This window comes from Nanorana parkeri, unplaced genomic scaffold (assembly GCF_000935625.1).
Source record: "Nanorana parkeri isolate BGI_ZX_2015 unplaced genomic scaffold, ASM93562v1 scaffold69, whole genome shotgun sequence".
NCBI lineage: Eukaryota > Metazoa > Chordata > Amphibia > Anura > Dicroglossidae > Nanorana > Nanorana parkeri.
In genome coordinates this window covers 2,343,261-2,368,228 of record NW_017306337.1, presented here as the reverse complement: position 1 = coordinate 2,368,228, position 24,968 = coordinate 2,343,261, and the positions used below count along the sequence as shown (strand labels likewise).

The following is a 24,968-nucleotide window of genomic DNA, read 5'->3' as shown; positions in this document are numbered from 1 at the left end:
GGCAATGAGTCATCCTCCCTTTCTGATGGCACTTAAAGGTTATTTTATATTGTGTCATGTGCAGCTTTAAACTGATGTTTGCAGTTATTTTGTGTCCCATTTTATCTCTAGATTTGCCTGCAGACCTATAGCTGGTTTTATATTCTTATATAGACAATCTAAAAGGTCTCACCACCCGAAACTGTGTGTTAATGGTTTGTAACTGAGCATGCAGCATCCAGGAATAGCAAGTCCTTACTATACCATGAGTTTTAGAATTATGCGTTGGAGTTTTATCTGTCTTAGACGTCCAGAGGCAGGATTTCAGAATCTATCAAGTCTGTCTATCTGCACTCTATTTTACAATACAGAAAAAGTATAGTAGAAGGAGGCTAAGCTCCCCATTCTTGACCTAGTAAGTGATTTATTTGAGTTGAAGGAGTGCTTTAGGAAGTTCAATATTTTGTATTCAAGAAATGGGGGTATAATAATTACTATTATTATACAGGATTTATATAGCACATACAGTTTGCGCAGCGCTTTAAAATACAAGTTAGACTTTGCAGTTAAAATACAAATCAGGACAAAATGGTGAGGAGGGCCCTGCTTGTGAGAGCTTACACACTGAGATGATAAATGAAAATTCAAAATGACATCTAACTGTGCATCTTTTACTAATCTCTGTCAGATATACACTGAGTGGCCAGATTATTATGACCACCCCATCAGTACTTTGTTGGGCCACGAGATGACTTTGTTGGGCCGCCTTGTGACTCCACGAGATGTTGAAAGGTGATGCGAGGAATCTGGCACTGCACTGTTGCCCTTTTGTTGTCTTGTACCAGTCTTGCCACTCTCTGTTCTGCCCTAACATTGAATAGTCGCTGACGGCCACGTTCAGACCCAGATTTTCGGCTGACAGTCCAGTCTTTAAACACTTTAACAACAGCTGCTCTTGAACATTTAACAAATTCTGCTGTTTTGCTGATCCTCGCTCCATGGCTTGAGCGCCAACAATCATCCCACGTTCAAAGGCTGTTAAATCGCATTGTTTGTGCTCCCTTTTACTAGCTCTTGCTCAATCAGTCCCGCCCTTGTATGTTACTAGATGGAATTAGAGTTAAGGGGGGTTGTGACGAATGGAGACTGGACTCAAATTTGGATCTCTACTTCTAAAAGTGGCCATACCCCTTACAACCATCGCAAGACTTTTGTCTTGTGATGGTTGTAAGCTAATTAAAAGCTTGTACGATCTGCCCATCTTGGACAGGCAGATCGTACTTGCGATCATCAAAGGCCTGCCCCGCTGAGGGGCGGGCCTCCGATGACTACAATGCTGAACGGGCAGTGTGCGCTTGCGCACACGGGCCCGTTCGGCATTTGTCTCCCGAGCATGCCACAAACCCGCCGACAATCGTACGATTCTCGGCGGGTTTTTCAAACATGCTCGTTAGACAAAAGTTGTGCGACCTTACAGTAGCAGAGGTCGCACGCCTTCCATACACCTGCCGATTATCGTACGATCGCTGGATTTCCCGCAATTATCGTACGATAATCGGCAGGTGTATGGGCACCTTAAGAGTTCCAGCTCTGTGTCGGTACTTGAAACCTAAGTTGCTCATGCAATTGTGTATGGTCCCACAGCTGATCTGTAAGGCCTCCCTCATGTTTTAGGGGCTGCCATAGAGAAGACACTTTTGTTCATATACGGTGGAACTGTGTGGTTGGGATTCATTTCTGGTCCAAGATCTATAGAAAAGCCTGCATGGCGTTTGGTTTTACGCCTCGTAAAAGCGCCTTATATTTCCATAGTTGCCGATACCAATTACCAATACTTATTCTTAAAAGGACATGTGACATTTTTTCAAAAACAAGACAAATACACACTAAAGATTTTAGGGCAGTTTCTCTATAATTATGAAGAACGGTTACTCATTTCATGATTATTCAGCAATGGCAACCGGCTATAGAGGACTAAAAATCTCAGCAATGGAGAATAGCAATCATGGATCTATAGCCGGTTGCCATTCTCTATTGCTGTATAATCACCAGGTCATCTATATACTACACAAACACAGCAACTCAAGCTACTTCCCTCCTCCTGGCCCCCTCTCCTCCAAGTTAGTAAATTAACAGTTGCTAGAGTATGCACTGTCCTTATAGATCATGTACTTGACAGGAAGTTCAGGGAAGCTGAGCTCAGACACTTGGAAGGAGCTGTTCCAAAACATCATGATTGTACGTGTTTGGGCAAAAATATAAAGCGATGCTTTGCTGATTTAACAATAATCCGTGCTAAGGGAACAGATCTTAAATCAAAAAGATGGATAAAACTAATACTAAGCTGCTATGTAAAAAGAGCCAGAGGCCACGGTAATTCTTAATTAAAACAACACAGCGCTGAATAAACCTAGAAAAACTAAAGTGAATAAAAGATCCCAGAAAAATGCTTTGCTGGGCAATGTATATTTGATTGATCTTGATTTATTATTGAAAAAAAGTTTGAGAGTTTAATATTACTTTGAACAAAGAAGCAGATCACCAGCACTCCGCAATAAAGATGACTGTCCTTTTTTATTGGACAAAGACGTCACAGTGATCAGAAAAGCCGACGTTTCGGGACCGCGCAGGGAAGGGACCTCTGCTTCTTTGTTCTGTGTTTGCACGGCGCCATCCGTGGTTATCACTACGAGCACCATCTTTCCTGTTGGCCGGGACTGCTGCGAGGTGTGCGGAGGGCTCCCCCATCGATTTAATATTACTTTAACGCACAAAAACAACCATAGAAACATACCAAAGAAAAGAATGAGTGAAAAACATGGTATACTATTCTACCTGCAGTCACTCTCTCGTCTTCAAAAAAATGGCCTTACGTAGACAGGCTTAGTGATCTGTTAGTATGCCACCTTTGAGTACTGGCTAGGAGACAGGCCTGTATAGAGCAATACTTCTACAAAAAGGAAACAAATATGAGAAAGTATGTGCAATGTAATAACACACAATCCTGAGAGGTTTCTAGTTTAATATTCCAGTTTTCACACTTGCTGGATCACTGATCACAAGTATTGTACATAAGCCAGGAGTCCTGACAACACCAGTTTCATGCTGGTTCTGTGAAAGTGGATAGCTGTACAACAGTTAAAAGAGAACTATGGGGTAAGTGTTTTTCCCCATAGTTCTCTTAAGGGTCACGGGAGGACATACACTAGGGTGACCCAAAGCTCAGTATATCGCGAGCTACAGCTCGCGGTATACTGAGACCATTGCAGCTGGGACAGATCCCGACAATGCTGTTGAGATCTACCCAGCTGCATGAATGACAGCTGGCTCTGCCTATCTAGAGGCAGAGCCAGCTGTACCCGCCCCCTCCCCCGTCCGTTCCGCCAGTCAGCGCTGGAGGATCGGAGCGGGGAGGAGGGGAATCCCTGTGGCTGACAAGTCACCCCTCTCTGCAGGGAGATGATCGAGAAGTGAGCAGGCAACACTATGCGTTCGCTCACTACCCGATCTATTGAGCCAACCTGTGAAAGTTTTACATGTCGGCTCGAACTATGAAGAGGATTGATTTTCACTCACCTCATAGTTCTCCTTTAAATCCTCAGCAGGAAAACCAAGGATCTATATCTTTGGTAGGTTGGCAATTCCAGTGCACTTTTCTGTCCTGAAAGGTTGTCTTTTAATAATATGCCTTAAAATAGGCTGTAGACAAGTATACAAATCATAGAAATGTAAGCATTGTTTAATTTTCGGCAGTTTAAAATCATCTACAAATAACAATAAAAAAAAACCCCAACATCTTTTTGTTCTTTATTTCTCCTTGAGAAACATTGCTTACAGCAATACAAAAGAGCATTAAAATGGGTAATTAGTACAGCAAAAGGGCAATGACTTGCTGGTATGCGAGTGTAAAAAGAGCCACGAGGGAATGAATTATAACTGTAAAATTGCTTCTGCCCAGACGTCTAAACGTCACAGGAAAGAACACAGTCAACTGGCCGAGTATGAAGAAAAACATGCAAGTTAGTAAGCCATTATTGCTAGGGACCCAAACAAAACCAAGTATCTTGTTGATAACACCAGTATGGGCTGCTACAAATAGAGATGGAATGAGCAGGTAAATAAAAGTGTAGCTTGAAGAAAAATCTGCCCTAGTCAATTTAAGCTAAGGGTTTCACTTGTTATCGCACTAAAACAAAATGTAAAACGGTTAATCTGCACCACTAGCAATCAAATTAAAATCCGGTAAAATAAAAAAAATAAAAAACACCACTACAAATGTTTAAGGAGAGTTTTAGACCAGTGCTGGAGAGAGTTAGGGCAAGCTTAGAAATGACACTCTTGATTCAGCAGAAATAATTATCCCTCTGTCCATTTGACAAAAATATTTAGGATAAACCAAAATATGTAGCTTGCCAGAACAAGCTGAAAATATGACATCCACAATGAAAAGGACAGTGGAGAAATGGAAGGGGAGCGTGTATTGTATTTTGTTGTGCCCTTGTTCCTCCACATGAAAATCTCAACCCTATCCTGGACCTACCAGCCTCCATCTTAACCTCTACTAGGTGTCAGCCCTTCAAAAGTTGTAAACATTCATACCCAAGAAGGTGGAGGCATGGCCCAATATGTGAACTAAAAGTGGCTTGCAGCAGGTCTTTCAGTAAAATTAACACAGGAATACCACTCCAACAATCCATTCTAATTCAAGGGCTCTTTAAAACAAAAACAAAGCAACCTTTTTTCCAGGGACTTTAAATCAACAAATATCGTCAATAGAAAGATGTCTATTGTAATGTACTGTACTGTAAATAAGATATAAAATGCATAGATGTATTTAAATCAACTTTAGCAGTCCCACAGCAGGCTCTTTACTCCAAACAAAATATATGCACCATTGGCAACTAACTGCCATCTGAAGGCTAATCATAGAAAAGTCCAGACCTTGGGGCTTCAATGCCCCCAACAGAATAGAATTGGATTGGATAGTACTTTGCATAATCCATTCCAGTGCAAAATTTCCACAGCACTCCCACTTGCCTGCTGGGTCTGGACAAGGCACAGCCAGCTAGGATTAGGAGTTACTTAGCAGGTGCATCATTGCTGGGTGAGCTCCGTCAGGCTGTCACATTCACATCCCTGAGAGAGGAAGAGCCTTGTGTACAGAGCTCAGTAGACAGCGCAGGCAAGGAAGAGTCTGGCTGCATCACAGAACCTCCCTGAGCCAGGATCTGCTGGATGGTTTTACGTAGATTCGGATGTAATCGTCCATGAGTCTGACAGAAGATTTCCAGGGCACAAGATTTCAGTGGTCCAGCGCTAAGATCTTCATAAAGTGGGATAGTGTACATCCTGGATGTCTACAATCAAACAAAAGAAGTTGAATGAATAACAAACTAGTCGCCGGGAGTCTGTTTAAACAGCCCCGATGCTGGCGACGTACACTGTACGTCGTCAGTCGCGAAGGGGTTAACAAAACCAAAAATCAATATATGTCAAACAAAAAAGTACACATTCTTAAAGTGACACTACACTCAGGAGTTAAATCTTGAAAATGCATTCAAGTACCTTCAATTTATTAACAAAAATGTATCTTATTTGTGTATCACTTGGCTGTAGATCCTCAAATCATCTCTGAATTGGTGCTGACACTGTCCTTCCTTCTGGAGGCTGACTATTTTTGTTCCCCATAGTCTCTGTGTGTGTAGTAAAGTAGCCACCGCTCCAAGCTCACTCCTGTGATGGACTACAATCTCAATACAAATGAGTAAACTAAACATGAGATTGTAGCCCATTACAGGAGTGAGATGCATTTTTGTTAATAGTTAAAGCGGACCTTTACACTCAATGAAATTCTACCAATGCTTCCCCTTATATATGATTAATAATAACATAGACATGTCAGGTGTAAAATGCTCTGATTATGAAATACTTAGACTTGCAGAGCATTCACTTTCTGCTTTGAAAGGGCAAAATGACTTCAGTTTGGCAAAGCAATGCACACTGGGATTGTCTTGTCATCAGCAGAGCATTGCTGGGAAATCTCATCTGTAATCTCAGGAAGAGGCATTTTCCTCCCCTGAGATGATGTGCATGGTCACATGTTCTATGGGCATATGGCAGCAGTTCAGGAAGTGAAAGGAGAGCTAGTAATCTGCCCTTATTAAACATGGCCACTGTCAGAAGACTGGGGAAGAAAAGAGAAATAAGGAATGCAAAGAATACAAAGCCGGCAATTATCTAGAAGTATGTGTTTGTAGATTGTCATTACTAAACATTTCTAAAGGTGTGTTTGTTATTTTAAAGATATGGGTAAAGGTCCGCTTTAAAAAGGTACTTACATGTATTTTTAGGATTTATCTCCCGAGTTTAGGGTCGCCTTAAGCAATTATGCACAGTGCCAATTTGATATGCTGTACTTATTTTTCCATACACAGGGCAACTACTAGTAGATCAGTTGTAAAACAGTCTAATCTCTAGTCTAAGCTTATAACACCACTTGGTTTTTACCTAATTAATTATACTACTTTAAAAAGGGAACTATTAGCAGGTATGAAGTGCACTTAACCTTTGAAAACAAAGTCCATTCAAAACTGTCATTAGCTGGAAATCATGGGGCAAAGTTGGTCATACAGCTGGTGGCCAAGCCCAACACCTTGTAGTACACAAAGGTCCCCACTACAAGGTTACATTTAGTTACAGTAACCCAGAGTTTAGCTTTAACTCTTAAATTAAAAAGCGCAGCCTTGACCCCTTGCAGCCTTTGAGTGTTCTTGACATAAGCTTACTGCACACACAAGACAAACATGTTTCAGGTCACATTAAATACTTTATAAAGCTTTTAATTACTTGGCAGAGTAGGAAGTGGCGCACTCTGGGCAAGTCTGGCTGGAAGTTATTTCGCACCACAATTTGTAACCAGCGGATCCGGATTTCTGTATTCATAGTAGCCAGGTCAGAAGAATAGCACAGAGACAGCTGGAGCATTACCTCTAAGAGAAAGAAAATAAAGAAGGCTCAGGTGCAACATAAAACATGCCTGGATATTGATTTCAAACCCAGTATGACAATCAACACACAAATGGTCTACCAGTATCTTTCCTCAAAAAAACTTTACTCAAATAGAGCTACCGGGGACACTTACAGGAAAGACAGCCTGCTGGGGAAATGTACACAAACGTGCGTCTACTATTGCTGCAGGGAGTTTGTTTACATCCTGTTTCTTGCCAAGTTGTATTAACTCCTAACCTTGACTAGAAACTGTTTACTATTGGCAACAGCTCTATAGCGGTTACTAGCAACCCTACAGTTTTACAAACAGAGCTGTCTCTGCCTCCACACCGCTCTCCTGAACTGTCATAACCAAGCAGGGCGGTGCAGGAGAAGAGCCTCTTGTGACACTCCGGTCGCTCACAGCGATTTCCTCCCCGCACCGCTCAGCCTCCTGTGACAGTTTCTCTCCTCACTGCTGGACGCTGCGCTGTGTCAGAGGGGACAAAGAACAGCACCCAGCGGGCAGGAGAGAAACCAGGGATGCACCGCAATTTTGGCCAAAAGATGGCACTTTCTGCATTTTGCCAAAAGTGCCATTTTTGGCCGTTGTTTCGGCAGCTGAAGTTTCTGTGCATCCCTAATAATATAAATAAATATTTGTTTTATATAGACAATGCTAACTCTTCGGGTAAATTGCACTGTTAAAATATGTGGTGATACTATATATACCTTATATTAGATAACAGTTGAGAAAAGACAGTCATTTTAGCATGGCAGCAGCATAAATACAGCCAATATAAACTTGAACGCTACTTGTAAACTAACTGCAACACAGCATGCAGTTACCTGGTCGCAGTGGAGATTGATCTAACAGCTTGTCCAAAAAGAGAACAGTCTGGAAAGTTCGCCATTTTGCAATATTGACAAAGGTGACAGCGGCTTCAATATCCAGAGGTTCAGCCATCCACAGCCGATTCAATTCTTCAACTGATGAAGTGAACACAGATCCCTGAGAAAGATCTGGCTGGGTCAAAGGAGGCCCTGGAGCATTAAGCCAGCGTTCGAAATCCAGGCCTGATATTGGTGAAAACGTATTATGAACACACATTTTATGTATAAGAAGTATATGCTTTAACTATTACTCTGCTTACCTTCACTACATAATTGGCTCTCATCCCTTAAATGAGGGAAAAAGCTGAGATAAGACTCCAGCAGATCATTTGCTACAACACTGCGGAACTTAAACTTCTCAATGTAATCCTGTAAGAAAGAGTGGAAATTATTTGCTAGAAAACACAAAAACTAAGTCAATTATAAAACACAAAAGTATTTTAGAGTGAAACTAGCAAAAGTGTGTCAGTTCGTTAAAAGGGCATGGTGAAAATTCTATTAGTCTATTAAGGGACACAGAAATTTATACTTTGGGTTATACTGCCACCTACAGGAGGATTTGGACAATGGCAAACAAAAACAAATCCATAGGCCAGCCTAGATAACCCCTCCTCTACACAGCATGCCTCTGCTTGTAGCAACTAGTACCAAGAGACCCCAGCACAGAGCGGTGGGACCCATGTCCTTTAAGAAACTCCAAGAAGTTTTTTTAAATCCTATTTTCTTTTGAGAGACACAGGAATTTTGATACTGTCAGGACCTCAAAAGCAATATAACTGAGGAATGGGCAACCATTAACAAGCCAACAGGCCCAACTAAATAAAACTGGGGATTGCTTGCAGCCCAAGAATCACCTGAAGGATCAGCACCCAAAACTGACACCAAATGAAGCTGACCCCGCTGCCTGATAGGGGAACCTGATGGAGGACATGGAGAATCAGACTGTTGAACAAGAAAGAAGGGTAACCGGGGAGAAATAACTCAACAGGAAGCACCGGCCTATAGACCAAACAAGAAGTTAGACCAACTAAACCACCAATCTGTAAAGGAAATTAACCAACATGCTTAACAAGGAAAGTGTCCCTGGAAGATAAAAGGTACCAGACAAGGAACCTGGGAACAACTCCTGGTAGGACAAGACCAGGCAGTCTATAGGGAAGGCCCCAAACCCCTACACCTGATTCCATATAAAGGAAGAAACAAAAACTCCATACCTGGTGACAGTCAGATAATCAGGTGAATGGGAAACACTCAAACAACAGCAGGCAGAAAGGACGGTTAGAACTTAACCATAAGTTGGTGAGATGGGCTACAACCCTAGGGAGTTGAAAATGAAACTAGACAAACCCAACATTCACACAAAACACCTCTTGGGCAAGCTCTAACAGGGATCATGCACAAAGGACAGGAGTCTTATGACAGTCAACAATATTCATCCGATTGAGTCTAGAGAGGGTAACAGTGCCAAAAGGGCCACATTCATTAATCTGCAGGTCAGCAAAAGGGGGGGGGGCCCAACCCCAGGTGGACATAAAGGAGGATACCTGCGGCAGGAGACAAATGGCTGAAGAAGACATTGGGCTCTCCTTCGATGTTTCTGACCTGCAAGATGGAGTTGGAGATGCACCAAGGTGCGTAACCTTCACCTCCATGTCCAGAAGCTATCAGTTGGTAAGAGTTGGTTAACCAGAGTTGGTCCACAACCAGAACCAGGCTACCTCTTGTAATGTAAGAGGGACTCCCATACCTTCTAGAATGTGAAGACACAGCAGTATCTAAATTATGTCCCACAGTGTCTAAGTCAGGAGACCAACCCAGAGTTAAATACCCTGATGTAGCAGGAACCACCCTATTCTGTGATGCCAGAATGTAGCCCCAGGGAGAACTCTCCAATGATAGGAGCCCCTGGAGATGGGGAGGCAAGTTCGAAGCAGCCACCAGATGAGTAGGCAGAGTCATCCTGCAAGGAACTACCTGGTCCTCAGAGACAGATACTTGGTCTGTACAGGAACAAGACTTGCAACAACAACTGGGAAGGGGCTAAACTAGACTAAGGATTGGAAGGACATCTAAAAAGAAGACCTTCCAACCCCAGAGGCTTTTATAAGGGAGGACAGATGGGTAACTCCCTGCCTATTGCAAGGAGCCAGGATTCAAACATGCTTAGTGGAATCCATGTGTTACTTTCAGAAGAACAGCAGCAGGTAATACTGCAATGACGTTTGCTTAAATTCTTGCAATCTACATAACTGACAATAGTGATGATTGATTTTTTTTTTCTCTCATTACGTTTCACTTTAACACTCATCCTCAATGGTAATGTCACTTACATTGAACCAATTACATGCACATTTATCTATATAAATGAAAAAAAAAATACTGTTTCCTTTAAAGATTAGCGTTACCCTGAGGAAGGCATCAAAGTTGTCCTGGTCTCCACATAACTGGGATAAATAGTGCACAAAGCAAAAGCCCTTCTCATAGGTGAATAAGTTCATGAGGTTACTAGGGTTCACACCTAAGGACAGATACAAAAAAAAAAAAAAAAAAAGGAGGATATAATTTTTAGTTTTCTTCTTTTTTTCTAAACTCTTTTTATTACAAAGAAAATATACAGTTCTATCCAAACAAATATGATAAATCAAGAAAAACAGTACACAAGAAAGTTAAAGTGTAAGGGAACTACTCCACTAATTACCCAACAGTTAGAAAGCACTTATATATTCAAATACATCTGTAGTACTAAGACACAAATTGTATAAAACTAGGAGGAAGACAATATATGATAACAAAAACGCAAATGTTCCCCAGAAGGGGATCCCACCATGGTTACAAAGTGTAAAACAGAATTATCGTAAAAGATGAATTTATTTCTAAATATATTAAAAATCCATACGTATCAAAAAAACAAAACAAACATATAAACATCACATTTATGTCTGCTCTAGGCTAGTATCATAGAAAGTGCAAGTGGATATAAACATACATTTATATTTGTAAGAAAGATATAAGGTGCGCCCTTGGATGCTTGTATACCTTTTCACCGTGGTGTTAAATATCAGTAGGGTATCTGTGAACTCTAAATCTCAGAGTTGGAAAAAGAGAATGTCAGTCTCCTGGATCAAAAATGAGCATGCACGCGTAGGAAAAAAATGTTGAAGAACTCATGTGTATGCTAATTTTTGATCTAGGAGACTGACAAAGACATTTTATGTAATCTCATTGGAGATAAATATGCCTGGTGTATAATACAGAGTTGTATCATTCTATTATTGATGGTTGAAGAGACACTCAAGAGAAGAACAGATGTCTTCCCAGTCATCTTACGACAAATCACTAAAACTTTGCGACCATTGCGATCAAGCTAAAACAGGCGATCTCCCAATCCTAATGTGTAATAAATGAAAATATAGAATAGAGATCAAGCCTTTTGGACCTTGTGATTTGAAAATACCAATAACATGGTAGCTAGACATACAAAGCTGAGTAGAGCCAAATTGTGCTTTAAAGGCATGGGAAAATTGAAGGTATCTATAGAAAGACACCCTGGGCAGTGCAAAACTATGTTGTAGCTGATTGAATAAACAGAAATCATAATCCGTGAGCAAATCAGATAAAACATTGATTTATACGTTGCCAATATACTACATTCACTAGTTTGCAAAGTTCAGGAAACATCACATTATATAGTGAGCTCACTCGGGGTATCCGTGTATGATAATAACGTCTTAGCTCTCTGCCACACACTTCTAGCCAGGGTAATAAGTTTTATTTTTTTGCAAATATTAAAAAATAAATGATGTGAACCTGAAACAAGTTCACTGTGCAGTTCAATGATTGCCTTGGCCCCCCTCCCCAAGTGCTTTTACATTGCCTTCACTCACTGATCTATTATCCCGGGAAAGTAAAGTGACATTGTTGGTAGTTCCAGGCATAGGCAGCATGGGACCTATTCTTATTCCCACATGATAGCTCTGATGTTTGTTGATTGGCTGGTCAAGCACTTAGCATGCCATATGGGGATGGGGAGAGAGTCCTGATCCCTGTGCTCACACAAAGCTCCTTCTTATTGTTCGTATGGAAGAACGGAGTGACAGGGGAGCAATGAGAAGACTAGTATAAGAAGTTGTAGGGGCCAGCATTAGTTACCCACTTGTAAACATATGTTCACTTTATTTCCTTAATAAAAGTTTCTAAGTATACTTTAGTAGGTTTAGCATTGACAAAAGGTTTGCACAGGATTTTTACCTGTATCCAGTTTGGCCTGTAGCCGGCTGAATGGTGTATCCTGACCAAGGATTCGGATCTGTCTGTGCAAAGCTTCAAGGCGAAAAGTGGTCTCTAGACACGTGAAGGCAGCACCTGATGAATACAGAACAAGGAGTTACTAAGAGTTATAACATGCATTAGTATGAAACCTGCAGCTTGTTGAGAGCTGTCCTGTCAGAATGTTCATTATACATTAGTGAAGAATTCATGAAGCAAATGGATTTTCAGACATCACTACAAATCTGGAATTTTTACTCTGAAGAACTAAAATTGTTAAGGGCAAATAAAAGTAATCATTTACATTCAACGTCACCCCATTGTAAAATAACCAAAGTAGATGACTCTTCCGGAGTGGTGAGATGAGCTTTCAAACTGGTAATACCTTAAAGGTTTTCCATATATATGAGATAGTGGTCAGATATTCCACTGAGATGAACACAATTTCAGCTGAGCGTGCATGTTTATGCTCAATACAGATGATCCAGGAAAATTACATTTCAAACACTTGATAAATTTCCCTGAGATTGGGTGACCAGAAGATTTCCATAGAAGCTGCTGTGCCTCCACAAACCTATGATAGTTGCCCACTCCAACAATATGGGTTACAATCATCTCATGTCTACTGGAAGTCTAAGATTGTGGCCCCCCACCCCAATGCTTGAGATTCTCCTATATCAGATGAAGGTATGTTACGTTGGCATGTATTTGTGACTTGTCATCTTGCACTAAGGTTCATCTCTGTGTGACTTCATCAAATTTAGTTTGGGACAAAATTGCAACAGATTTGCAAAGTTTTAAGAGATCACTAAAGATAAGACAGCTTTTACCTTAACCCCTTCGTGACTGACTGACTGACTGACTTCCGTTCATCGATCCCCTCCCCGTTCTATGGGAGCAAAATTAATTGTAGGACTTTGCACAACTTTTGTTTTAAAGCTCCTGGAATGCTTTAATCCAATTTTAACTAATCTTAACTTCAATGGCGCTTTAAATAAGTCAGTCACTTGTTTATTGAGCTTAGCCAGCTATGATTGTGCATTGCTAGGTAATATTTGTAAAGCTGTCCTTAGGAGTTTTTTTATTTTTGGTTGCGGGGCTGTGCCATATCCTTTTGTTAAGCCTTGGCTCATGTTTTCCGCATGTGGACACCAAGAATTAAATCTCAACTGTTTGCTTGCACCCACCCACAAGTCCACAACAAAGATGTAAACCTGTTAAAGGCACAAAAGCAACCAGCAACTGTTGCTTCCACAATGTAAGTAAAATTCCGGGGGAACTTGGCTTTGTAAGGCTATGGATTTTGACGGTTTCTTCTCTTGTCACATGCTATAGTATTAGCTGTTGAATAAATATACACTGTATGAAGGACATGAACAGTAAGAAAAAGGTATTTGATACCATGCTGCAATTCGCTTACCATAAACAAGAGTGGTGATACGGCGCTGGGCGTAGGTTGCCAAACCTTCACTCAACCACATTTCCTCCCAGCTGGCATTAGTGACTGCATTCCCAAACCAGCCATGTGCAATTTCATGGATGACATCAATAAGCAAGAAATCTTCACTGTCCAAGATGGAACAGATGACGAATGTCAGGCACGGGTTCTCCATGGCAACAATCGGAAAGGATGGGGGCAGGAAGACAATATCGTACCTGGAATGGAGGCAGGGAAGGGTAGTGGGCAAACGGGTACTGGGTGAGAAAGACTTTTAAGGGAATACATAAATAAAAGGGTTCTACAGGGAGTATTTCTGAAAACAAGTGAGCAGAGAATAGGGAAGAAGATGAAAAAAACGATTTTAACAGAATATACTTTAAAAAGAAATGTAAAAATATGGACTATCTGAAAACATGCTTTACTTTCCCTTTAAACACTGCTTCATTATGAAGACTAGGGATTCCCAATGATTTCAGAAGTACCGTCCAAACATACTTGGGTAAAACACAAATGTTTGAGTCCACCAAGAAGAAGTAGACGTAAGTGTAGTGCCAGGAGCTCAGCGCTAGATTTTGCCAGTGCAAATAATATCGTAATTGAAGGTTTTCAAATCTGTCCATCACTCTGACCACTTGCCCCCAATCCAGCCAATTATATAATGCCTACAGGCAACTTAATGGGCAAATACAAAAACAATGTGATTCTCCCCTATCAAATTTGTAGATGAGCCCCGAACAGGGAAATCAATTGATAGCCGACGAATCGACGATCGAAAACGTTGGTAACGTTTTCAATCGTCGATTTTAATCGACTAAATCGATTAACTGTTGCAGCTCTACAAATTTGTAAAAGTGCAGACCTCACACGGAGACAAATCTAACTTCTTACTTGCCACAACAGTTCAGTGTTTATGTGGTCCCGCATCCTCGGAGATTGTTGTCCAGATGTTAGGCTTGGACATAGAGAACAAAGGCCATCCTAGGTGAATACACCAAAGAGATAGTCATTATTGTTTACGTGTGAGCCTGGCACATGCACATCAACCTCAGAAATTGTCGGACCAGTCCTGACCAGGTCAGGCAACCTGAAGGTGGATTTGTAGGTGTGTAATGTATGCACGTTCATGTATAGATGTGAAGGAGGTGTGGAATCCCACTTTTGTTGTGAAAGTAAAGTTACTCTTAAAGCAACCTTTTCAGATGATTGTTTATTTGTTTTTAGAAACCATATTTGTTGAACTACAGTTGCATCTGATCTTACCTTCCCCAGATATAAGGTCCATACAAACTCTCTGCAGCCTGAAGCCACTGCTCTACTTGGCCAGCCAGTTTACCCACAGCCAAAGGCAGAACACAGGGTTCAGCCCACACCCGACTTCTGTTAGGAAGCAAACAGAAACTCGAATTGGTGGAAGATGGAAATAGTGGAATACTTTATGTAAATACAGCCAAGATTACATTTTTACGACAGGTACTGTTTAGCTCAGTCAAACAATAATGCTTACTAACTAAATCAACAATGCATGTTAACCACTTGCTGACCGCTGTGTTTACACCCCTTCCTGTCCAGGCCATTTTTCAGTATTCAGCACTGCGGTACTTTGACATTTATTCCGTCATACAACGCTGTACTGAAATGAATGTTATACCATTTTTTGGGGACAGATAAAGCTTTCTTGTGGTGGTATTTAATCACCACTGGGGTTTTATTTTTTACTATAAACAAAAATAAATGTACCAAATATTAACAACAAAAAATAAAAATAGTTTTCCCTTTATTATGTTAGGAAACATTTATTATTACCCAATATTTTGGTAAAATATAAAAGACGGGGTCACGTCAGGTAAATAGACACCAAACACGTGAAGCCTGAAAATTGCGCGCGCCCGCGAAATCACAAAAAACTACCATAGCCAAAATTGGTTATAGGCGACGCTTTAAAATATTTTACCGCTCATCAGTTTAGTGTCATCAGTGAATGATGGCCCTAGAATTATTGCTCTCACTGCAACGTTTGCGGCGATATGTAACATGTGCGGCGTAATTGGCGCAATCATCGTTTTTGCGTGTAGGCGCACTAACGCATTCTTGCGCATCTATGTGGGGCTGGGGGACTTTAAACATTTTTGGTGGTTTTTTTTGTGTGTGTGTAAATGTTATTCATTTTGTGAGCAATTTTTTTTTTACACCTATTATTGTTATCACATAGGGGGATATGTGATATCAAATTACAGTGACAGGTCCCCTTTATCTCTCTCTAAGACCCCTAATGTCACCTAGGGACCCCCAGAGAAGCTGATGAAGCACATATCTGCTTCATCAGCTTCTCTCCGCAGAGTGACAGGAGGAATGCAGAAGTGATGTAGTAAACATCACTTCCTGCATTCAGAGACCGGGGAGGAGAGCGGAGGGACATCGTGTACTGATCTCCCTCCGTGCACGGAGCCACACTCCCAGTCCCGGATCGGACGCCCGGGATCGCGGGGATGGCAACCACGAGAAGAGGTAAGGAGGGGGGCCCACAGAGACTTGCATCATACAAGCGATCGGGCATCTTTGCAGACGCCGGACCGCTTGAATGTAAACGGCCATCGCTGGCCGTTTAAAATTCTGGCGGTTTCCAGCTCGTGCGCATCAAGGGACGTGCGCGAGCGGGTGCGGAGACAAAGGACATCTAAAGACGCCCACTCGCATCCAGAAGACTCCCGTCCGGCCGTTTTTCCACGTTCGGCGGACGGGAGGTGGTTAAACAGTGACACAAACCATACAGTCAGCCATTTTTCATATAAACCACACAAGGGGAAAAGACACAGTAAAGTATATAAACCAAGTATCATCACAGATTAAAAAAAAAAAAACTGCAGCAAACAAAATGCATCTAATGGATGAATATACCTATATGAAATTCTATTACCTGGGGCCAATGTCTGCTGGAAGCAAATGACCTGCGGTCAGGGCCACTAAATAGGCAGGAACAGGATGTTCCATGTAGAAGTGGAAGATGCCCATTTCTTCTATGTAATAACTGTGAGTACAGCTCATAAGCACCCGAATTCCTGCTGGAGCCTAAGAGAGGTATATGTAAGAAAAAAGAATTAATATCACAAAAATGTACAAAATGTACCATTGCTCATTATCACACTTCCTTGCAGCATGCTTGGCAGGGAATAACATTTTTCCTATAGCTTGCAACCAAAATCAATTAGCAGACAGCCAATTCATTCCAAATTAAATACAAAAAAGTACAACAGAGCTACCTATTAGGAACAGTAAATATACAAATGCAGAAATATGTGTTAAGGTACAGCCCCCAGAGCTGCCAGATACATAAACAGTATCTTTATCCCCATAACATAACGACCAGTTGTAGAGATCACTGCTGTACAAGGATCCTCAACCCCCTGTTAAAATTCTATTCTTATACCTTCTCCAGTCATAGCTGGACAACCTCTCTCTTTATTACATTAACCAACACTGTTCCATGAATAGAAACCATGTCACGTCTTCAAAGTCACACTCTGATGATATTAAGTCACGCCTAAAAATATGGCAGGATTTCCAAAGTGTCAGACGTACTGTCATTTTAGGGATGTGCCACCACTCCATCCCATAAGAACTGTTAGACAATTTGATCAGCACCTCTTGCTAAAGTCCATCCTTTATTATAGTGAAAATCAAAAAAGCATTATGGCCATAGCTAATCTAGTACCGACTAGGACACAGAGTGTGCCACACATTGCAATACTGTTAAAGCCAACGTCCATATTTCAGTCCATAAGCTATGCAATGATAATGTCACAGCAAAGATTGACATTATCACTCAGGTTAAACATCCATAAATAATACATTTTTAGTGGAGCTGGGTCCTAAAATAATTCTGCTTGCTATCCTGCGGTCAGGGCCACTAAATAGGCAGGAACAGGATGTTCCATGTAGAAGTGGAAGATGCCCATTTCTTCTATGTAATAACTGTGAGTACAGCTCATAAGCACCCGAATTCCTGCTGGAGCCTAAGAGAGGTATATGTAAGAAAAAAGAATTAATATCACAAAAATGTACAAAATGTACCATTGCTCATTATCACACTTCCTTGCAGCATGCTTGGCAGGGAATAACATTAGTCTGGATTAGACTGACTGAATTTCATATTAATTTGTCCACCCATGACTTAGGACATCCCACCCATTGATGCTGATACAAGTCCGTCACTCCTACTGGTGCTGATACAAGTCCATCACCCCTGCTGGTGCTGATACAAGTCCATCACCCCTGCTGGTGCTGATACAAGTCCATCACCCCTGCTGGTGCTGATACAAGTCCATCACCCCTGCTGGTGCTGATACAAGTCCATCACCCTTACTGATACAAGTCATACAAGATACAAGTTTCTGATTGGCCAGAAAGCTGGCCCCTTGCTTTCTCATCACCTGGTGATGAGGGAGCATGGAGACAGCTTCCCGGCTAATCAGGAAGCCAGGCGCTGAGTCACTACACACTACCCGGCTTACTTAATGGGACTTCTGGTATCGGTAAGTACCACAAAAATATATATCGGTACCTGTACTCGATACTGAAAAACTGGTATTGGAGCATCCCTACTAAAAAGGAATGACATTTATCTTTTCTATTTTAAGGTTGGTTCATTCTGTACAGCCAGCCTGACAAGTGAGTGCTAACTGGACTACAGAACTGCTGCAAACAAAATGGTGATCGAATCAAAGGCTGTCTAACTTACCTTGACAGAGGCAGAGTAAGTACACTTTACAGCTGGTGTATCAAAACATGGGAAGAAGGAGCGATTGCAAACAGAGTGCCCCTGAGTAAACACAAACAACTCTGAGCTTCCATAGGAGAGTTCAGGATCCAGCCACCATACCTGAAAAACATGGGAGAAATGAACATGGTGGAAATTCATTGCAGGTTCATTGCATTTTAGGACTGCAGCAGTAAGGCCAAAACTACCAGGGTTATTCACAGAAGGGTGAAGAGTTTGGAGAAGGCCGGAGAAGTGAACAATCTAGGACAACATAGCTGAACTGGAAAGTGAGCTGAATTGGAGAATGTTTCCAGTTCAGCTATGTTGTCCTAGATTGTTTACTTCTCCTGCCTTCTCCAAACTCCTCACCCTTTTGTGAATAGCCCTAGTAGTTTTTGGTAGAAGCTGGAACTTTAAACCAACAAGTGACGTCTTCATCTCTAGAAGACTGTGGTGGTAGGAACTTGACATGTCAGATCTGCAAGAGCCATTACAAGTAGTTTCCACTTGGATTGCTGGATTTTAAACATTTAGGGCCTGTTTACACCAGCAAGCCGTGCTGATAGGTACAGTGATAATACACAGATCCCTGCTCATCGCATTATTTACTTTTCTTTTGCTAGAACTTTATTGAGATGTCACTAGTGACATTTCATTAAGTTGTATCAGTACATGCGTTTGCAACATATCGCCCCCATGCTGCAAAATCCTGAAAAAAGTGCACACCACGGGAATGCGGTGAGCAACTGTAAAACAAAGAAACATTTATTGTCTGTGTGCTGGGGCTGCACTGGACGCCTTTCCTGATTTTCTGTTTGAGCAATATGCAAATAACAGGTTTCAGAAAAGTCGCTATCTGCAAACTGTCCTTGCTAGGGGGGACTAGTGCATTTGATCAGAAGCATGCAGGAATTCTAGGGGATTACACTTTTCTTTTCAATGTGACCATGACAGGTGTGCTTTTCAAAGAAATGCTTGGTACTAACGCTAATATATAGAACAGGGGTGGGCAAACTTGGCACTCCAGCTGTTGCAAAAACACAATCCCATCATGCCTCTGTGAGTCATGCCTGTGACTGTCAGAGTTTTGCAATGTAGTTTCACAACAGCTGGAGTGCCATGGTTCCCTACCCTTGTTATAATAGAACAATAACCAATCCTGTGGCATTTAAACACTCACCGCAGGACCCTCGCCCGTGACGTAGTGTACAATGACCTGGAACGTCTCATTTGTTCGCAGGGTTTCAGGCACAGTGATGGCAAGAGCGGAGCCGTAATCCGAAAACTCTTCAACCCTAAAGTCCAACGGAAAGCAGCAGGTGGAGTGAGCGGGCACAGAGTCGCTGGCAACATGGAACTCACAAGGTTGACTAAAAGTGCAAGGCAGTGCTTCCAACGCAGGAATGTCCATTGACGAGAAAAGAGCAGGTATACTAGAAGTTGCAAAGCCGCTGTCTGGTGTAGGGGACCCCAGAGAGTCCAAGGACCAGGTGTAGCATGACGAAGATGAGTGGGAAGACAGGTCAGCAGTTGGGGAACTGGTGGATGTAAACGGCGCCAACGTAGAAACGCATGAATTGAGAGAGGTCAAGTGTTGGTGACCATTCATGGTGGGACAACCTGTACCAGCGGCTGAAACAGCAGAATTGTCCGGGCCACAAGAAAAGTCACCGGGTACAACATGTGGCAAGGAAGTAGAACTTTTTAGATGCGAGATAGACAGGTCAAGGGGTTGTGGGGTGCCTTCTGCTGTATCTGGGCTGGCTGTAGAGGATTCAGGGGTGGCATAGTATGAAGGGACAGTGGTCTGAGGGCTGGAGGGTGAATCAGAGAGCCCCAAGTCTGGTTTACACTCCTCCTGGCAGCCATGTGTAGAGTCCTCAGGGTTCCAGGACTGGTCACCTGGTGGGTCCCTGGCTGGGCAGTTTCTCTGAGCAGAGTGGTCTCTAGGTGGGCAGGACTGACTAGTCCATGGAAAAGGTCTATCAGTGTGGCTCCTGCTCGGTCTTCCCCCTCTTCTGCACCGCACAGAGCTCACCCTGACCACGGGGTGAATGTCCAGAACCAGAGCCGGCCCGCCTGGCACCAGACAGCTAAGCTCAAGTACCAAGCAACCGGACAGCTCCCGGGACTCCGGCCGGAGCTCCAGCCCCAGGTGGAAGTGATGCAGGCGGTACAGCTGGAAGCTGGAGGCCGAAGCTGGGTCAGGGGGTCCCGGCTGAAAGGGCTGCGGGGAGTCCGAGCCTGGCCCGGGGTGTAGAGAGCGGCGACAGCAGCACAGCGCCGGGCAACGGGGAGCCGACGCCATCGCCCCAGCTTCAGACACGGGACAACGGTCGGTCACACTATGTAAAATCCATCGGGGCCGCGGAAGGCCTAGACCGGGAGGAGACACAGCCAACACCGGCCGGCCCGGGACAGGAAGTGACAGAGTGGAGAGGCGAGGCTTGTCCCGGAACAGCCCACCCAGTATACAGGGGCTCCCCGGGTGTGTGACCGGGGCAGTGATTACAGGAAGGGTGTAGGCGGGTGAGTGCCAGGCTAGGATTGTTTACTTCTAGGTGACTTTACACGCCCGGAAGAGCTGTCATTGACATTACTGTAACCTGTAATACCCGGGCCACCGCTAGGTGGCAGCATCACCCATTTCCTTCAGCAGTACAAGTGCCCGTAGACAGACATCAATAGAGGTCACAGGGTGGCTGGATCACTATATTGTACACTTCCTTCCCCGATCACCCTGTGCAAAACAAGGAAACACATCAACACATCACTGACACTGGGAGTTACCAAATATGAATGGCTAGTTAAAGTAGGACTGAAGCCAAAACTTCGGTAATAACCCGTCAGCTTTTTTTTTTTTTGCCATCTATGTTCCATTGGGGAGATTTCCCTTGACTTCCTGACTGATAGCCACAACAGGAAGTGAGTGAAAATCCCTCCAGAGAGGGAAATCCCTGGTGGTAACCAGATCTATTGTCCCTAATGGAAGATTTTCCATCGATTTCAAATCGGTTGACAACACAAAATTTGGGATTTTCAGTGATAACAGTCACCAGGACAAATAGAGAGGGTGAATCTCCCTAACGGGGACACAGAGAGCAATACAAATCTGGCGGGTGTTCTAATCTCTCTCCACTCTATCCAAAACTACAAAAATGTTTTAGCTTCACTTGCACATTTGCAGCTAAGTTTATATGTTTGTTATGGGTTCCCATTCACATAGATCTAAAAAATACTTCTTATCTTTTATTGTTTCTTTATACATTAGGAATGTATCCATCAGGACTATACACAGGAATCTATAGGCAGCTTGTATTGTCACAACTACTCTGGGACAGATAACTAGGGACGCTTAGCGAAAGGCTAAAACTGGCCCTAGAATTATTGCTCTCACTCTGGCATGCGTGGCAATTCCCAACACGTGTAGCACGATTGTCGTTTTCATAGGTAGACACACCTGACGCATGTTTACATTAAGACACGTGGGGGCGGGGGACTTGTAATCTGCATCGCTCCTGGTCCCATAGTGCGGGGAGGAGTGCAGTGAACGGAGGCTCACTGATCTCCTCCCCAGCTTCCCCCCGACACAGGAGAATCTTGTCCCAGGCGCGTAGGAGGGGCGAGGGAGCCCGGGAAACACAGCAGGGCTTCCTGATTGGCCAGAAAGCCGGCTCCATGCTTTCTCGTCGCCTGGCTAAGCAGGAAGCTGGGCAAGGAGTCATTACACGCCGTCCAGCTTCCTTACTGGAACCCCCGGTATCGGTATTCGTTATCGGTACTCGATACCGGAAAACCGGTTTCAGTGCATCCCTATTTAAAATACAGGGTGCAGAGTACACTGCTGTGTACAGAGTACGGTTAGTGCACCGGAGGAGGGAAAGGAGCCTTCGGACAAAGGTATGGGAACATATAGCAAATATAAAGTATCAGGGTTATTCACAGAAAGGGGGAGAAGGGAGAAGTCAGGAGAAGTGAACAATCTGGGACAACATAACTGAACTGGAAAGGTGAGCTGAATTGGAGAATTTGTCCAAATCAGCTATGTTGTCCTAGATTGTTCACTTCTCCTGCGTCGCAGGGGGGCGGAGCCGGCGGGAAGTTCAAAAGTGAAAATAAAGAAAAAAAATCATACCGCCAGTGAAACGCGCGTTTCACTGAACGAAAAAAACGAGCTGAAAAACAAGCATAAAAAAAAAGCTCAGGTGTGAACCCAGCCTAAGTTTTATCAAAATTTGCCTGCAAAGGTGGAAATACTCTTTAAGCCATAAGTATAGGTGTGGGTGGCTGGATCTGCAAGTATGGTCTAAACCCCAAAAATAATTTTCTGAGCATTTCAGATCGCTCTGGACACTTTAATGGATAGGAGAACAGCAACAGAGAGGGTTCTGGAAGCACCAACTTATTGGTCATGGAAGTTTTTTTTTTTCATAGCTTGTTGCCCCTGGCAGTGACTGGTGGCATCCTCAGGCATTGGATCGTGTCACTAGAATTGGCTGAATAAAGCTGGATGGTCTGGGTGTTCTTTCATGTGGCTGCTTTTTGTCATCTGTGTTCATGGAGAGGTATTTTACAATGATGAGCACAGTTTGAGATTTGATATCATATCAGTTACATTTACCAAATGCATAGTGTGAAAGTAAAGGTGCTCATAGATAGAAGAGGGAGTTTGGTGTGCAGTCATGATTTAAACAACCTTTGCAAACCGGTGCAGGAAATAACAAAGAGCCCTTGTGTGGGAATTATTTTTTGCCCCCCCCCCCCCTCGCCTCCAAGAGATCAATCACTTATTCAAATTAGTATTTTCACTATTCTTCCCCTCACACTAATATCAATACATTTCATTTAACTTTCCCAGGGAAGTACTGGCAGAAATTACACGGGCACACGTCAAGGAACTAGGCGTGTCGATGGGCTTTTGTTCTTTGCCAGTACAAAGCCTATGGGGATGCAAAACCCGCTTAACCACTTGCTGACCGGGGTGTTACACCCACTTCCTGTCCAGGCCATTTTTCAGTATTCAGCGCTGAGGGACTTTGACTGACATTTATTCCTTCATGCAATGCTGTACTGATATTAATTTTATACCATTTTTTGGGGACACATAGAGCTTTCTTTTGGTGGTATTTAATCACCACTGGGCTTTTTTATTTTTTACTATATAATTTTTAAAAAAGTACCGAAAATTTAGCAAAAAAACAAACTTTTCCCTACGTTATGTTATGAAATATTTATATTTACCCAAATTTTTAGTAAAATATAAAAGATGGGGTCACTGTGGGATTAGCATAATCAGGTAGTAAGAGGGGATCATTAGAAACCATGCACACAATGCATAATAATTCTGTGAAACAGAACATATCTATCTACCTATTCTTGCCATCCTGTGTAATCTTAAAGGAGAACTATGGGGGTCACCTTTTTTGCCTATAGTTCTCTTCAGGCAGGGTCACAGGAGGACATATACTAATGTCCTCCGGTGACCCAAAACTCTGTATTGCCCGCTATAAGCTAAGAGCACAGAGCCATGCTGCAGCTGGGACATGTCCCAACAATACTGTAAAGATCCACCCCACTGGCTGATTGACGGCTGGTGCTAACTCTACCAGAGGCGGCTGTGCCCACCCCCAGTAAGTGCTGGAGAAAAGGAGAGGGGAGGGGAAGAATCCCTGCGGGGAGCAATTACTAACAGTCCCCGCTCTATGCAGGGAGAGGATTGAGAAGTCAGCGATCGTGGGGGGATGTTCGCTGACTTCCCGATCAATAGAGCCGGCCTGTGACAGCTTCCGTGAAAAAAAACAAAACACTCATTCCCATAACTCTTTTGCCCCCGGTACTCTGTTTAAACTTGTAAAGCCGACTGTCAGCTTTACAATAGAAGCGATTCTGGCGACTCAGCTGTCGCCAGATCACTTCTAGAGTCCCGTGAAGGGGACCCTGCCCGACACCCCCGCCGTGGTTCCCGGGCTCTGTTGCCCCTCTTACGGGACCGGCTTCTGTGGTGTCCGCGGGGAGGAGATGGACGTACCTCCGTTCGTTGATTCCCTCCCTGTTCTATGGGACCAATGCAGATTGCATCACTTCCGGTCCCAGAGCTGTCAGTTCCAGGCTCCTGAAGCCCAGCTATAAGCTATTGAAGTGCGATCTGCACTTCGATAGCTTATTTCTAGTGTAAAGGTGACACTTGGGGTCTTTTGGACCCCCCAGCATAACCTTAAAGAGTACCTGTCACCACCATCTGCTATCACAACAAAACAAAAGTTTTTAAAATGAAATAAAATAAATCTAAAAATAATTAACATTTATTTTAAAGTCCCTGCCCCTAGAAACACCTGTGGGGCTTTTAAAGCGTCTATGGATTTTTTGGGGTACTGAAGTTTGTCGCCATTTTACGGACGCACACAATTTTTAACCTGGGCATGTTGGGTATCTATTTACTCGGTGTAACCTCATCTTTTATATTTTATTTTAAAAATTGCTATTTTGTGTTTTGGGGCATTTAAGTACATTTTACACTAAGTTTTGGGGTTTGATAAGGAGTTGCACTAATATCGTGCAACATAAAAATTTGCAACTACCACCATTTTATTCTATAGGGTCTTGGCATTCAGAAAATATATAATGTTGGGGGGTTTTAAGTCATTT

At 42.9% G+C, this 24,968-nt stretch overlaps 1 protein-coding gene across 1 annotated transcript; it reads right to left on the bottom strand.

Annotated features, from left to right (window-relative positions):
- Positions 1 to 941: 941 nt before the first annotated feature.
- Positions 942 to 20,853, bottom strand: RNPEPL1 (arginyl aminopeptidase like 1). The gene is made up of 12 exons (XM_018576551.1): positions 19,504 to 20,853; positions 18,303 to 18,443; positions 16,482 to 16,633; positions 14,828 to 14,944; positions 13,547 to 13,782; positions 12,109 to 12,222; positions 10,266 to 10,378; positions 8,121 to 8,229; positions 7,816 to 8,043; positions 6,826 to 6,968; positions 4,715 to 5,336; positions 942 to 952 (listed from the first exon to the last, which is right to left on the bottom strand). The coding sequence occupies exons 1-11, from the start codon at positions 20,629 to 20,631 to the stop codon at positions 5,094 to 5,096; spliced, it is 2,724 nt and encodes a 907-aa protein (XP_018432053.1). The 5' UTR covers positions 20,632 to 20,853; the 3' UTR covers positions 942 to 952; positions 4,715 to 5,093.
- Positions 20,854 to 24,968: the final 4,115 nt, after the last annotated feature.